The 16,671-nt window shown below is 44.9% G+C and overlaps 1 protein-coding gene across 3 annotated transcripts; it reads right to left on the bottom strand.

Annotated features, from left to right (window-relative positions):
* Window positions 1–1,601: 1,601 nt before the first annotated feature.
* Window positions 1,602–15,887, bottom strand: U2AF1 (U2 small nuclear RNA auxiliary factor 1). 3 transcript variants are annotated; one of them, XM_017538560.2, is made up of 9 exons: window positions 15,741–15,863; window positions 12,623–12,710; window positions 9,715–9,781; window positions 8,803–8,869; window positions 4,414–4,463; window positions 4,158–4,256; window positions 3,559–3,692; window positions 3,379–3,471; window positions 1,602–1,891 (listed from the first exon to the last, which is right to left on the bottom strand). In XM_017538560.2, the coding sequence occupies exons 5-9, from the start codon at window positions 4,441–4,443 to the stop codon at window positions 1,744–1,746; spliced, it is 504 nt and encodes a 167-aa protein (XP_017394049.1). In that variant the 5' UTR covers window positions 4,444–4,463; window positions 8,803–8,869; window positions 9,715–9,781; window positions 12,623–12,710; window positions 15,741–15,863; the 3' UTR covers window positions 1,602–1,743. The 3 variants fall into 3 exon arrangements, with proteins under 3 accessions (XP_017394049.1, XP_017394047.1, XP_017394048.1); XM_017538558.2 differs by lacking the exon at window positions 8,803–8,869 and having other exon boundaries at window positions 15,741–15,887; XM_017538559.2 differs by lacking the exon at window positions 9,715–9,781 and having other exon boundaries at window positions 15,741–15,887.
* Between the last annotated feature and the right edge of the window lie 784 nt (window positions 15,888–16,671).

Here is a 16,671-nt window from a genome sequence, read left to right as displayed (position 1 = left end):
CCTACTGTCATGTATGTTTAAATATTTCCAAAATACTTTTCTTTCATGAAATGATGGTGAAACTTGAGAGCAAACTAAAAAGTCCCACTTGGCAAATTAAGTTGGAAATCCTACGTTGATCACATTTCTTCCACAAAATTTATGTGGAATGTGAAATTCAGTCTGGGAACTGCTGGACTAAATAAAATGTTGTTTATTTTTGTTTTTGTTCTGAGACGGTCTCACTCTGTTGGCAACCCAGAGTGCAGTAGCACGATCTCGGCTCACTTCAATCTCCGCCTCCCGGGTTCAGCGATTCTCCTGCCTTAGCCTCCTGAATAGCTAGGATTACAGGCATGCACCACCACACCTGGCTAATTTTGTATTCTTAGTGGGGACAGGGTTTCTCCATGTTGGTCAGGCTGGTCTCAAACTTCTAACCTCAGATGATCTGCCCACCTTGGCCTCCCAAAGTGCTGGGATTACAGGGGTGACACCGTGCCCCTGGTCTGTACCAACTTTTGAGACATGGAGTACGAGGGCATAAATGACCTGCATTGCCAACACTGCCAATAACCCGTTGAAACTTATCTGCCCACGACTATAATATACAATTTTTTCTAAGTAAGAGTCAAGGTCTCATTGTTGCCCAGGCAGAGTGCCGTGGCCATGATCATAGCCCACTTCAGCCTCCCAGGTGAAGCAACATCACCACCTTTTAGAATTTCATCACACACAAAGGGGCTTTCGTGAGATACACGGGTCAAGTGGTGCCAATCTTCACTGAGTGTGAGTTAGGGCCTAGCCACTCCCCTACCTGGTCAGCCGGATTGGTCAAGGAAGCCCCATGGGGAGCGGAGCAGGACAGGAGAGGCTGCCAACTCCCGCGCAGAGCTGGGAGGCTTCTGAGGATGACGTACATGGCCACCAGGGCATGGTTTGGGATAGCCACACTTTGAACATTTAGGTCTTAGGAGTGAAAGGGTCTGCCCCCAGTAACTGACTTGTGGCGGGACCCCACATTGGTCAGCTGACTGTCACCGCAGTCACACCCCCAGCACGGGTGGCCTGAATTCCTAGACACAAGCAGCTCAGGAGAAACACCAGACAGCACCTAAAGGCAGATCTGCAACGCAAGCTTCTGGCTCTCACAGCCATAGCAGAAAGGAAACATGGACACAGACCACTGGTCCACGGTGTGTCACGCGAGCATCCACATGCCTCCCTGGAATGCACTGGGCTCTTGAAGCAGACTCAGGAAACGAGAGAAGGTAACATAGGCTGGGTGCACCCCATGTCTCATCACAGGATGCAGTCTACAGCTTGTGTACTAATTACAGCTAAGCATTTCTTCATTAACCACTTACAAGAGAGAACCCAAAAGGCTGTCTAGGACACTCTCAAGAGTCTGGATCATTTGTTAACAAGCTGGTAACAAGAATATTTACCCCTCACCTGGTATGCGTCTTATTTCACGTCCTAAGTTAAAAAGCACGATTTCATTTATACTCAAAGTAGGAGATGGATATTATTAATCTTTACCTCCAACACTGATGACCAGCAGGTCTATAAAGAAGAAGAAATTTAAAGAACTTCCACGAGAAATAAGTTACACGGAGAACACTGTTATCACTACAAATTTTATTCAGAAACCCATCTTTGTGTTTTTTTTTTGTTGTTTTTTAAAAAAAATTCCCCTTATGAACTGGTTTGGTCAATCAACTACAGCACTTTCTAGCAGACATAAGGTAAAAATGGCATGGCTCAGAATCGCCCCGATCTTTCACGATCTCTTGACCGCCTCCTGTCACGCTCCCGTCCGCCACCGCCGCCGCCGCCACCGCCACCACCGCCACGACCACGGTCTCTAGACCGGGAACGACGCTCACGGGATCGGGATCTTGATCTATGCCTGCAACCGAAGAACAGAAACAAAACCATGCCATCCAAACCAGAGCATGCAGCAGAACCACAACTCACTCGGAAATCCTATGCATCTCCTCACGCCAACGGCACTGATAAAGAAAAACACTGCCAGGCTGGGCGCGGTGGCTCACGCCTGTAATCCAGCACTTTGGAAGGCTGAGGCCGGTGGATCACAAGGTCAGGACATCAAGACCAGCCTGGCCAACACAGCAAAACCCTGTCTCTACTAAAAATACAAAAATTAGCCGGGTGCAGCAGCAGGCGCCTGTAATCCCAGCTACTCAGGAGGCTGGGGCAGGAGAATCGCTTGAACCCTGGGGGCGGAGGTTGCAGTGAGCTGAGATGGCACCATTGCACTCCAGCCTGGGCAACAGAGTGAGACTGTCTCAAAAAAAAACAGTGCAGCTTAGAAGTGAACAGTGTACAGTAATATTTTCCATCTTCTGTCTTCTAGAACCAGCTCAAATGATCACAGGAAATCCTGGTAAACTGAACCAGATATACACCATCCTCAACCCTCACTGACTGACACTGCCCTTCACGGACTTTCCGACCAAGCCCCCTCTCTTGAGGTGCTTACAGCTACTGTGTCTATCAGGCCGGTTTTTGGGCTGGGGACAGTAAGGTTATTTTTCTTTCCTGCTTCTTTTGTGTTGACAATAAAGCAATCACCATCTATTTCCTAAGACACGTTTAACCGAAGAGGGATGAAAACCCTTCTAGACTCAGACCTCAATCTAACTAGGAAATGCAACTTGTTAGATTGTGCCATCTTGGTCTTCTCTGTTCTGTGACCTGACTGTCGGGCATTTAAATGTAGGATCAGACAGATGTGACCACCGGGCCGAATTCTGCCAGTGTCCCGAAAGGGGGATGCCACCGATCCCCCAAAACAAAATGAAATAACCTGAAACCAACAAAGAAAACCAGAAGAAGCCCCAATGGACATGTGAGATATTTAAAGCAAGCTCGTCCAACCTGCAGCCCAACACAGACAGATTCACCAACTTTCTGAAAACACCATGAGATGTTTTTGCGATTTTTAAAGAAGTTATCAGCTAGCATTAGTGTATGTTATGTGTGGCCCAAGACAATTCTTCCAGTGTGTCCAGGGAAGCCATTCCTGGTGTAAAGGAGGTCACAACATCTAGTATTAATAGTATCTGGGAGAAGAAACCCAGTGCCCACTTTCTCCATGAGCCTCATTTCCAAGGCTGCCCAGCTACCCGCCCTCTGACTTGGTTATTAAGCTTCAGCCTCTACTTGAGAAGCTGGATAATGAAGTTCCCTGTGTGCAGGTGAATATTCTTCTCCAAAGAGGATATTTGGATATTTAAAAACACGTACTATGTTCTAAGCACTGCCTTTAAAAAAACAAAAACGCCACCTATGCCAAACTGTTTTTTTGGAGGGGTGACGGTGTGAGGAGAGAAAGCAGCCACAGTGCATAACAAAGGACACAGGAACACTCACTTCTTGCGACGGCGCCCATACAGCTCCCGCCGCAGCTCTCTGGAGATGGGCTTCAAATGCATGAAGTTGCAGAAGCCGCCCCGCGTGCATTCTCTGTGGGTTGGAAGGAGACACTCACTACGTCGTGTGCACAGAGCCCCGGACTCCGCGCCGTCACCACGTCGGTCGCCCCACACTCACCCCATCTCATACTGACGGCAGCAGGCTTCTCTGAAGTCCGTCACGGGCGACAGCTCAGCGTGGATCGGCTGTCCGTTAAACCAACGGTTATTCAAGTCAATCACAGCCTTTTCCGCATCTTCCTCACGGCGAAACTGGAGATGGAAGACACACGCGCTTGCCACCCACGCTTTACTAAGACTTTCCCAATGACTGATCCAAATACGTATCAGAGATGCACACTCAGGTATGGGAAGGCGGAATGGTACTATAGGATCATTTAAAAATTCTTTATTTTCAATCAGATTAACTTCAAGATTTTGCCAAATGCCGCTTTCATTTTCAAATTCAACTGGTTAAGGGAGCAAATATGACTGTGTAGGCAAAGAAAGTTTTATTCAATAAAAAAGCAGCCAAACCTGTGAGTAAACCTAACTTTTCCTTCGTCCAAATAGCTTCTAACCAACAGGTACTAAATATTCTACACTGAAGTCCGTCTTTCAGTTCTGCCGGCCGGTAAGCGGCGAGCCGGCGCCCCCGAGTCAACAGCGACAGGCACCCCTCCTGCCAGCCTGAGCACCGGCACCCGAAGCGGCCGCGCGTCTTAGTCTGGCTCCTACCTTGACGTATACGTTCCCCACCAGGTGGTCGCCCAGGTTATCACAGACGTTCATCTCCTCAACTTCCCCATACTTCTCCTCCATCTCTGTAAAAACCTCCTGAAGGGAGATCACAGTGGTTTAAGGTTTGTTACACATTAAACAGTATAATTAGATAGAACTCATGTCTGTTTATTAGCGGAGAAAAACTTTAAATCCTTCCAAACAGACACAGAAGGTGAACAGGTCTATCAGTTACAGAGGTCAATTCTCTCACCTCAAAAAATTCATCATAGTGTTCCTGCATCTCAACATCGCTCACGGCACCTGGAAACAACAGAAATCTTGCTGGTTAGAACGTGTTAACCCAGTGAACTCTTGTGCTTAAACTCAAACTGCTACAGTAACACACACGAGATTCTCTAGAGAAAAGCCCGGCAGAGCTGCACCCCGCAGGAGGCTGAGCCACACGGCTACTTGGGAATGGTGTCCAGTGTGGTGAGATGCTACAGGCCCCTACGACAGTCTCAATTCTGGCCACTAAAATAGTAAAATCACAACCAGTTTTAATCAGCATTGAAAGGGCCACATTTTGAGAAAAATGTGAGCAAAAAAGTGACTCTCAAACTAAGAATTTTCTTCCCTTCCAAGATGCAGTCTTGCTCTGGTGCCCAGTGGCTGAAATGCAGTGGCACGATCTCGGCTCAATGCAACCTCCACCTTCGTTCAAGCAATTCTCATGCCTCAGCCTCCAGAGTCCCTGGGATTACAGGCACGCAACACCACGCCTGGCTAATTTTTAAAAATTTTTAGCAAAGATGGGGCCAGGCTGGTCTTGAACTCCTGACTTCAGGTGATGCCCCCCAGCCTTGGCCTCCCAAAGTGCTGGGATTACAGGCATGAGCCACCGTGCCTGGCCTCAAAGTAAGAAATTTTAAGATAAAGGGATTTCCAGCTCTCTGGAATCCCCTCCCACATAGTGGGAGCTCAAAAAAAAAAATTTTTTTTTAAGATAAATTTTTCTTCCTTTTAAGATTTAGAATAAAGGCCAAGTAAGCACACTGGTGTTTTCCTTTCTTCTATTAGTTTAAAATGAAAGCCAAAAGCAGGGTAAACGATTAAGAGTGTATGTTCCTAACTAGTCTTTTATGGACTGCCAGCCATGGAATGCTCTAAAATTCTTTCTCATGTGATTAAAACCCAAGCAACCATGAAGACTCAGTAGGATAGTTACCACGCAATACTGCAGTATTTTGGATGCCCTCAAATAAAGGGAATGTTACAATGCTTTGTTGATAAAGCATTCTTAAGTTTTATATTCCCATACTATTTTCATCAGTTTATTCTTCATAATTCACATGTATTAAGTAAAATCAAGTCTGTTGTGTGGGTAGATTTTGCAAATTTACACTCTATCCCCATTATCATTCTATCAAGTTTAATTTTTTTTTTTGTTTTTTTGCCAGGCTGGTCTCAAAGTCCTGACCTCAGGTGATCCACCCACCTCAGCTCCCAAAGTGCTGGGATTATAGGTGCGAGCCGCTGCGCCTGGCCCATTCTATCAAATTTTATGTTCAAATCCTAGAATTCTCTAAACCCTGAGAAATCACAAAGCTAGTATATCAATAAACATGTTTAACTCTGCTAGATCAGGAGCTGGCAAAAGCCAGACTGGTTTCCAGGTTGGGCCAGCTGCCTCAGCCTATGCACCCAACGTGGACATCTGACTGCTGGTACAAGGGTCTTTGAGCTTTGCTTAAAACTTAAATTTTTTTTTTTTTTTGAGACGGAGTTTCGCTCTTGTTACCCAGGTTGGAGTGCAATGGCGCGATCTCGGCTCACTGCAACCTCCGCCTCCTGGGTTCAGGCAATTCTCCTGCCTCAGCCTCCTGAGTAGCTGGGATTACAGGCACGCGCCACCATGCCCAGCTAATTTTTTGTATTTTTAGTAGAGACGGGGTTTCACCATGTTGACCAGGATGGTCTCGATCTCTTGACCTTGTGATCCACCCGCCTCGGCCTCCCAAAGTGCTGGGATTACAGGCTTGAGCCACCGCGCCCGGCCTTAAAATTTTTTTTTATTTATTTTTTTGAGATGGAGTCTTGCTCTGTCACCAGGCTGGAGTGAAGTGGCGCGATCTGGGCTCACTGCAGCCTCCACCTCCCAGGTCCAGGCGGATTCTCCTGCCTCAGCCTCCCAAATAGCTGGGACCACAGGCGCGTGCCACCATGCCCAGCTAATTTTTGTATTTTTAGTAGAGGAGGGGTTTCACCACGTTGGCCAGGATGGTCTTGATCTCTTGACCTTGTGATCTCCCCAACTTTGCCTCTCAAAGTGTTGGGATTACAGGTGTGAGCTACCACGCCCAGCCCCCTTTTCATCTTTAACAATAAAAAATAACTTGTCGTCTTTGAATTCTGAGAATTATTTAAGTTCACTTTCTAACCTATCTGGGCTGTTTTAGCTGTTTTTGAACTTCCAGGATTCTACTTTGCTTTCAAACCCAAATTTTACTAAGTGTGTCTACTCTGCCAGCCTGCCAATCGTATCACAGGATATCTCAATTTAAAAGCTACTGGGAATGTGCCTTCCTCTCCGAGTAGAAATCAAGTTATAAACAACAGAAAAGCAGGCCAAAGAAGCCTGTAACCAATGCAGATTGTAATATTTAAGACTCATTTCCTTCCCCACATCAGAAGAGTGTGAAGGGGAGAAAAATATTTACATGCTCCAACTTTAAGCAGCTTTGAGAAAAGGCTTTGTGGTGATTATTTTAAACTATTAGCTACATTTATTCTGCTTAAAATGTTTCAGTCAATCAAATGACTTGAAAGGCAGAGACAAGTGCATTACAATATTGATTTAAAACTTATTCATGACTCAACCTACATTAAATACTACAACTTGGAAAACAAAGCGATTTTCTTAACAGAAATATCATTCTTAAACTGGGATTGATATTTAACTTTAACCCACACATTTGAAGCTTATTTTTCTACATACTAAAGGCTACGTTAAAAAGAGCCAATAATTTTAGGCAACTGATTTCTTCCTAAAATGATGAACTAGAATTTGATCTAATTTGTAGAATCTGGACCCCAGAACTGGAATATATCGTAATTGCTAAGCTTTTGGTTTGTAGCATATACAAAACAAAAGTACTGTGAACTGCAAATAAAGACACAAAGAAAACTAATACAACATTCTATTGTCGATAAAGCATACACAGTCCCCAAATAAACGAGCAGGGCAAAGAATTAATCACTGTTACTCAGTCATCTACTTCCATTCGCTTTTATCCCAGGGCAGGGTTATTAACAAAAATTCTTTAATAAGTGCATATATAAGCATTTCCCTCCTCCTATTCATCTTATTTCTTTAAAAAACAAAAGAAAGCAAACAAACAAAAAAACAGGTATTTTAAATTATGGGTTACCAAGTAAATCCTGCTACCATCCTATTCAGGGAAAGAAATCTCTACTATCAGGTCAGTATTAGCACTGAAAGCATTTAGCGTCTTGGCAGGAGAAGCTGACAAGAACGTCCCCATCCACACATGGAAATGCGCACCACTGTGTGCGAGGAAGCACAACCCTGAGGCCTCCCAGCGTGGGGCCAGCTCCAGGGGGGAATGTCCCCTGGATCACGTACTCTATGCAGGTTACCCTGTTAACTGAGGGGCTCTGGTTCAAGTGTGTACACAATTTAGGCTTGTGGGTATCCAAGGGCACCTCGATTTTTACTGCTTTAAAACCGAATGGTGAATGGGAAGTGTCTATCTTTGGTTTGGACTTTTTGATTTAACCAAGAGCCCAGGTGTTCATTAAAATTTATTCCTAAATGACTACATTTATTCTAGAGCTGGATGGCTGTAAAAATTCATTTTAGTCTTCTGAACTTTCCAATCATACGCATCTACATCTTGTTCTCTAAGAATTATCTTTAAGTAAATATCCACAATCTAAATCTAATATTTCCCAGTACAGGAAGAAATTGGTAGCGTCTACTCAATGCCTAGTTTAGAGCTATTTCTAAATGGGGCAAACCAATTCCATCTCCCAGAGCTGGAGACTGGATCCATGCAGTGTGTGGACAGAGGGGACAATCTTTTCTGCCAAGGGCCTATCTGAGTGGAGCACCCCCGCGCAGGTTAGACGGGTTGGCACGGGGCTGTTGGGTGAGGAACTCAGGGGCAATGCAAGTTAGACCCTCACTTGGAGAACTTTCTCAGAACTGCTCTCACAAGTAAAGGCTGTACTCCAAAACGGAGTTCAAGGAAAAAAGGCTAATAAATAAAATCTGAAATAACTTCTGAAAATTCCAAAAGGTGAGAGAAATGTTCAAATACTGTTGCTCTTGAGAGGGAAGAACAGGACTTGATGTTTAATTCCTGTATGTTCCCTCTGGGATGACGGCTAAAGGAAGGGAAGAGGGAGCGGCAGCAGCTCCTGACTGTTGTAAAGGGCGCCCTTTCCCTGTCCAATACACGGGCGGGAGCTCAAATCTCCAGCACAGGTGGTTTCCGCGGGGTCAGTGGGACGAAAGCTCCTTGCCACCTCTAGTGAAATGCGGTCCTTGACACTAGCACGGCAGACCAGATGGAGTGGACACTGAGCTCTGACACGCAAGCCCAGGGAACCGGGGAAGGAACTTGTATGAACTTACAGCGCAAACCGTCAGCAGACTGGGAAGAGTTTTGAGGGTTACGGTAAATGTTCAAGAGGGCAATGGTCTGAAATACAAAACGCAACAACTTTATATTATGGAAAATTAAAGGTAAACACTTAACCGGCTGCCTCTGGCAAGTGCTTCAGTTGAGATTCAGTGCTGAAAAAAGAGCAAGTTATTTCTTCAGAAGCAGAGACGTTTTCTTAGTTGATGGCTGCCTTGAAATACCCTAACACTGCAGTGTAAAGGAGGTCTCATGATATGCCAATCTTGTACTTCTGCTTACACAACGTGCAAACTCTCCTTTTCAAAATTCCAATTCAGGTAAAAGCACAATTGTTTGCAGGCTAGCACTAAAATGTTCTTAGATATGACAGAAAATTTTTAATAAACTCAGAAAGAATGATGCCCGTGTAAACTGAAGGAAAAAGTTACCGTTATTAGAGAAATACAATTGTTACATATCATGAAATCTCCACTTCCTGGGGGAAAAATGATAATGGTGAAATAAAACCCACACTTATTGGGCGACTTACCTTATTGATTCCTTAATATTCCTATGAGTTTTAATTTTCCAGAAAGAACTTAATAACGGCCAGGAGTTCAGTCACTGTAAAGACCAATGAACGGCTCAAAAGGTTAAAATCCGTTTCACGTGGACGGACCTGCTCTCATGACAAATGTCAATCAATGGAGGTGGCCGGGCCAGTGACCTTCCCTAGAAGGGAAAAGCCTCCTGAACGTGGCCGCGTATCAAGTTCTTGCTGTGTGCGCCAAGGAGTTCCAGCACCTTGTCCTGTTTGCAACAGCTCTATGTCAGCAGCTCAGAAGCCAACATTATTGTCTCAATTAAGAGTGGGCTCTTTAACACCATTGTTTTAAAAAAATTTCTCCAACTGTGGGACTTACAGTGTGAGCCGTCAGCCGTCTGTGCACTGTTTTGGGGATTACGATAGATGTTTTGAATCAAGATGGTCTGCGGGGAAAAAAAAATAAAAAGGGGAATTCTACTGGCTGCTGTGCATATATTAGACAATTGCAAAGAGACAATTTGTTTGCAAATGGCTACACGCTTGCTTTCTCCCGCAAGTCAGACACTTATCTTCTGAAGAGTACACCAAAGCCCTCATATTATGAAAACAGAGCTTGAGCAGTGACTTGGTCAAGTCAGCCAGCAACCAAGAAACTGTACTGTTTTGAGTGGTCCCCCGTTTCCAATGTTGAAGTGTTTTAATGCAAGATCAATAATAGAACACTAACATTTTCTTGTACTTCAAGCTAGCAGACACCAAGATGTGGAAAAATTCACATTATAATCATATTCCTCACATAAGATATTTTTTCAGAACCAAATGCGTAACTCAGCTGTCTGCAGTACATCAAGTTCTCTGGTCTCCTAGCAAAACAGGCACACCAAACAGGTTTGTCCAGTGTCATGGACACCCGGCTCTGATTGACTTTCTTGGTGGGATCTCTGTTTACATAATACAATAGCTTAAGACATTTGCTCTTTTCCGATCCTTCTTTTAAGGAAAAAAAATCCTTTTAGCCCTTGTGCTTTAAACTGGATCAGGCAGACTTGAAACCTTACACTGTACCGTTCTTCTTAAAATCAAGTTGTCTGAAAAAACAAACCATGTTTAAGTTAGTAGGCTAATATAGTACATGAATCTTAATGTCCATATCACTGTAAGCAGCTTATAAAGACACCCACCCTAAATTATGCTAGAGATTTACAAGCTAATCAATCACTCTTATGATTTGGAAAAATAAACGTTTCATCTCAACAGTATGCATGGGAAGCAGTTCTGTCAGTGATGGTTTCACAAAACCAGCCAATTCCATTTCTAGCTCCATTGAAAGGGGAGTGGTTGTATGAAGAGCGCCCCTCACTCAAAAGTCTGCAGCCGGGAAGCCCACCTAAGAGGGAGGTCTGACAAACTACTGAACCATTCAGACTCAAACTGGCACCTGCATCAGGGCCCGTCTCTTCCCTAAGCTTACACCAAGTACTGCCCGGAGTCAACTGAACTCAGGCCTGGGAGGTTTCCCAAAGCTGACTTTACTCATGACAACTCTGATAAAAAACTAAACTGAGCCCAATTATTCAACAGTAAAATTCACAGTTGGTCTCACTCAGATATTCTGGCAGTTGCTATATAATGAAGGAAGCTTAACATAAAGAGGCAGTGTAGTCCCATTAAAACAGGGGTGGGCTAGAATTGCCTAAAACCAACCAGAACAAACTCACACATCAAACTAGGGTGCTTAAGCTGACACATTCTACTGGCTCTATCAAGCTCCAATGGGCTCTCCCCACACTGATCCCGAGTGCCTAAACTAAGTTCACATTCTCAGGTAATCCCCGATCCAGACAAAGATAAAGCAAGTCCCTCTGGCCAGATTAGAGAAAACTTTTAGAATTGGGAACAGTTTATTTCTCTTAGCCACTTGGGACACCCCCCCTGCCAATTACAGAACTGGGAGGTCACTTAAGGGGCTTGGTTATAGCACAATCCAGGACCACTGGCTTCATTAGGGGAGATTCAGTTCATAAAACATACAAGAAAAAACAATTACAATTGTTTTTTTTTTAACAATTGTAAATTTAAAACTAGTTCTCCAAGATTTTGAAATTCACAAAAAGAGACATGTTGAGAGCTATGAAAAAACAGACTGCTGTTTTACTAACCACTTGGTAATTGGGACAATGGAGGAAAAGCCATCATCCTCTTCTAAAAACACCGTGTGCTGTGGGGTTGGCCATGGGCATCACCAGGAAAAAACCCGTGTTTCCCCTCCCAGCTCACTTATACCAAGTGGCAGGTTTTCTTAAATGCACACAGGAAAACATACATAGAAAGATGTGAGCTCAAAGGCAGAGTCTGGCAGCTCCCAGGGGCCATGCACAACACCTACTCAACGGTTCAGAGGCCACACATTTAGACGTCAAGTTGGGGGGGAGTGGCATTGGAAGGAGCTCCCCAACCCTACATCTAGAAAGACTTGAGCATAGATTTTCAAATTTCAAATGTTCTCATCAACTTGGGCACAAGTTTTCTGCTCCTGATAGAGGTGCTTTCTCCCTTTCACCCTTAAATGATCCTTTATAGTGTACAAATCTTTGTCTTTTCAACTGACCAACAATGAAACTATCAAAAAATCACAATTTTTGATTGAACTGAACCCAGAGTGGCTCTAAGCCCAAGATAACAGGCACTCCTCAATTCACTGAACAGATCCGCTCTGAGCAATTTACGGCCCATTTTCTACCTTTAAGCTCCATTTTTCATGTTTCCATGACATGATGCAACTTGCTATTTCCTCAACTAGGGATGTGGAAGTGAGGACACAGTCAGAGAAGCTCCAGCAGCACCAGGGGCCTGCTGACAATCATGCTAGCTCGTACAGTGGCTCCATCACCTCTACTGTTTGGAGACAGCAGAGCAGAGAGCCCACTCGTGTCCACTGGTGCCTGGAAGAGGCTAGGCCAAGGCTGGCACGGCCACCCCCTCTGGACCCATGTCTATCAGAGGAGTAGGGAGGATGGCAGGGCAGCAAATGTCAGGCGCAGCCAACACACAAACATCAAAAACTTGTTTTTAAAGTTTCTCTAACGATAAAAATAAGGAGTGGTGCTCTCAGACCTTCCACTGGGAGAGGACCTGCCTCATTCTAACAAAAGAACACACTTATGAATACAAAGGGAAAACACAACTAGAGAAAAAAATGACTTGCTTAATATGTAGAAATTAACCGTCTTTGAAAAGAAGATGAAATTTTTACAATTTACATGAAAAAAAAAAAGCAAACAAACCTGGCTAAACGTCGGTTTATTGTGCAACCGAGAGCACCTGTCTCCATGACGACATGCTCCAATTTTGAAATAAAATGAACAGTTGACTCTGTAAGGGAAAATAAGAGCTGATTATTTTGCTGGGAAGATACCAAACACACGGAAATATGTCATCAGCATGATACACACTGTCAAAGTACTTTTTAACCTCACAGAAACATGACACAGTTTTTTTGTGGTATTAAGCACCTCCTCTTCCTTGCTGTATTTTAGGACAACTGAACTTCAACTTCCCCTTCTTCAAACATACTGCTCATTCAACAAAGACTATTCTAATTCCAACTTGACTCCTCCTCATTAAAATCCCCTCCATTTTCTTAACTGTACAGTTTTTCCCATTTTTTTTTTTTTTTCCTAAATGGAGTATTAAATTAGTCTAAAGCTAAATGTAACCAAAGCTGTATCTGCTCTCCAGTTCTCCACAATGAAGCTCTCTCTTGAAAACACCAGTGTAGTGAGGGTTAAGACCCCAACACTGCTACCAGCGGCCTGGGCTTGGGCAAGTCACCCTAGCTCCATGTGGCGCTGTACTGAGAGTCAGCTAGAACGTATGTGTGTTTCATATACAGTGCTCACGAAGTGCTGTCATGATTTAAGGAAAATGGAAAACCAAGTTCAGAGTCTCTTTAAACCCTGATACCAGACCAACAGGGAGTTCCAAAAAAATAGGTGTGAAGTAAATCAATTCTCCTGGTCTCAATACAATGAAAACAAGCTGTTAGGGGACTGACCAAACCCAGCTTAGGAAACACCTAACGTCACCTCTGTCTCTTGCAAAGCCCTCCCTTAATACTGTTCAAATACACTGATAATCCAGATCCATCTCCAGTGGAACCAGCAGTCACGCCTGTGTGCCAGCAATGCCAGGTAGGGAAGCAGATCTCTAAGGAATTAGACATCTTACTAGATGGACTCCTTTCAAACTCATATTTTTTAACCAAGTGTCATTATGTTCTAAAGTCAATCCAGAGTTAAGATTGAAGGGCCTCAACCTCAGTGAAATCTGATGGACCATGAAGACTGACTAGCCATCGATTTACTATCAGGTAGCAATAAAGATGGGAAAGTGAATTTGCCAGGAGAGAAAAGTGATTATACATATTGGCAAACTTACAGGCCTTACTTTAGATTATCTAACTTGAGACAATAGCATATCTATAGAAAGTCATCTGAAAATAAAGATTATTGAAAAACTACCTCAGAATGGGCAAGCCCTGTGGTTAAACAATTAATATTCAATTATTCCATATAATTAAACCACAGACAAGCTATCAGGATATGCCTGAATCTAGAAAACATCTATGACTTCAAATGTACAATAAGCTTAATATTTTTTAATTGGTAGAGATCTATATTTTATTCTTAGCTTAAGTAATAATTAAAACAAAGAGAAACCATCAGCTTTATTTTTTAGGAGCTGATCCTGTTTCCCGGAAGCTAAAATCCCATTCTCCCTGAAAAGAAAACACAAGTAAACCCAGATTAAATAGTCAACTTTTCTGAATTAAAACCATAACTTTTAGAGTATAGCCCAAATAGGTTGAAATGATTACAGCAGAAACATAGGAATATAGCCTTTTACAAGACACAAAAGTTACAGCACAGACGATTATGAAAAGGTGAAATTAATGATGCCCCCTGATCCTACACGTGTTCAGTTCTTCACCCTAAACTCAGAGAAGCCTCTTGTTCCAGTAGAGCTGTCTATCCCCATTCGCCAAGATCATACCATGAGTTCTTTAAGGATAACATCCAAATTTCACCCATGTTTAAGGCTCCAGAAATTGGCCTATAGTTGACCCCCACCAAACGTTTCTGGAGTGTGACTATTACTGGTGATTTTGACTTAAAATTTTGCTAGAAAGAAATATAGCCCCCTCATCCAAACAACACAGGAGATTCTACCATGTGTGAAGAGAACATTTTACAAGATAGACTCCATCCTGGAAGAGAGAAAAATTTTAAATAGCGTTTGAAAAAAGTGGCATTAAAAACATCTATGACAAATTTATGGGTTTATCATTGAAAACATAAAGTCATGTTAGCTTTGTATGGCACTGAGGAATGCCAAGATAATCTACTTACTGAACGAGTAGATTAAGCCAGATGCTGAGTCTTTAGGATTTCAAAGAAAGAATTATCCTTCAAACGTCTGAAAACATTCGCTTTAGTCTAAACTACAGCCAACTCACTGGAAATTGATTGGTGTCAAGGTGGCAATTAAACAAAGCTGAAATTATGTTTTGCTTTTAACTTAACAGTTGATTAGGGAAAGCAAGCAACCTTAAGGAAAAAACGCACCAAAACATCTTTTTCTTTATACCAGAACTGCGTCAAGAACAGTCACGGACTTAAAAGCTTTCAACTTATACGACGGGTTTATCGGGGGTATTAAAGGCATTTTCGATTCATGATGGGTTTATCGGAACGCAATCCCATCGTAAATCGAGGAGCACCTGTATTTTAAGAGCAGATCACGTCTTTTGTGGTTAGACAGTTAATCCAGTAGTCTCCACCATACTTTTCCTCGTCAAATGTCCTTATTGCCGGCCCAGTGGTCGCTTAAACAGGCAAGAGGCTTGCTAAGTGGATAAAACACCAACGCTTAGGACCCTAAGTTAGATAAGCGGCTGAATCCTGGCGAGGCTGGTACCAGAGCTTGCTCCACAGGACTTTCACAGCTCAAAGTTGGAGCAAACGTGTCCACATCGAAAAGGCCCGGATGCGCCAGGCAACTTTCGGCGCTGCTCGAGGCGGCTTCCGGGGGCCAGAGGCTGAAGGCCCGGAATCGGGCGATCAGCCCGCCCAGGCCCCAGAGCGGGAGAAGGCACCCCAAAAAGAAGCCCCATTCCTTTGCCCCGCTCCATTCTTCCGCCGCGCGGCCCACGAGGCAGCTGCGGTGCGCGGCTCCCGGAGGGCGCGCAAGGGGCCGGAAGGGCCGCCGCACCTTCCCGCCGCCGAGTCCCTCCCCCCGCCGCCGCCGCACCGGCCCGCTTGGGCCTCCCCGGTGGCCCTTCCGCCGCCTCAACTGCCCCGCGCCCCGATCGCGCCCAACCCCCGACGGGCGGCTCCCACTCACTTGTCTTTCTCGGTGCCGAAGATGGAGGCCAGATACTCCGCCATTTCCCACCCGCCGCCGCCGCCGCCGACACTCCAGCCGACGCCGCCAACCCTGCAGACGCCCGCGGGAGACGTCACCCTGGCGCGACGACGCTCTTCCCCGCCCCGACGTGGCAGCAATACCCAATCAGGCGAGGCGCTGCCTGCGCGTGGGCGGGACGCATGCGCATAGGAAGCACGTAGCGCGAGCGGAAGGCTCTGCCTTTTCGGTCCTGGAAACCCGCCCCGCCTATCCGTCGCCCTCTTGCCCGGCGCTGGTCCTGCTCGGTGCTCCGCGCCGTGGATCGGGGGCTGGCAGTGTAGACCGAACTGGGGCCGAGGGGCTTTTCCGCAGAGCCTCCTGGGGCTCGGTGCGGGGCGCTCAGCTGGACCCCAGCCCAGGGAATATTGAGAAGTGCGGCGTCCCCTTCCTCACACGCTTGCGCGTGTTGCGGGGGAACAGTCGACCTTAAAGAAAAAAAGCTGAGGCAAACTTTATATAAAAAGTAGAGAGGTTATTTGGGTCAAGTGTGAAGATTGCAGCCCGGGAGTACAGCTTCAGGTTGCCCTGAACATAGGATTCGCAACAGCTACAAGTGGGTTTATAAAGTAAAAGAGAGGGGCAGTTTTTAAATAGCTCACCAAGAATTTACATGAAAGTAACAGACACTGTTGGTTGGCTATACGTTGTTCTTTGTGTCGTAATTCCAGTAAAGGAAGATCATGGGTGAAGGCAGCGGGTCTGAAGCAATAGTGCCTTTAAACAATTGCCAGGCACGGGTGGGGACCGCTGAAGCCCCATGCACCTGTCTCTCAGGGCCTGATTAACCTCGCACACCTCACATAGCTTGGCCGCTCTGTGCTGTTTTTTTTCTCTCGCACCCCGCTCGGCTTCCCCCTCCCTGAACGCT

The sequence above is a fragment of the Cebus imitator genome, unplaced genomic scaffold, assembly GCF_001604975.1.
Source record: "Cebus imitator isolate Cc_AM_T3 unplaced genomic scaffold, Cebus_imitator-1.0 Scaffold112, whole genome shotgun sequence".
Classification (NCBI taxonomy): Eukaryota; Metazoa; Chordata; class Mammalia; order Primates; family Cebidae; genus Cebus; species Cebus imitator.
This window is presented reverse-complemented; position numbering and strand designations above follow the sequence as displayed.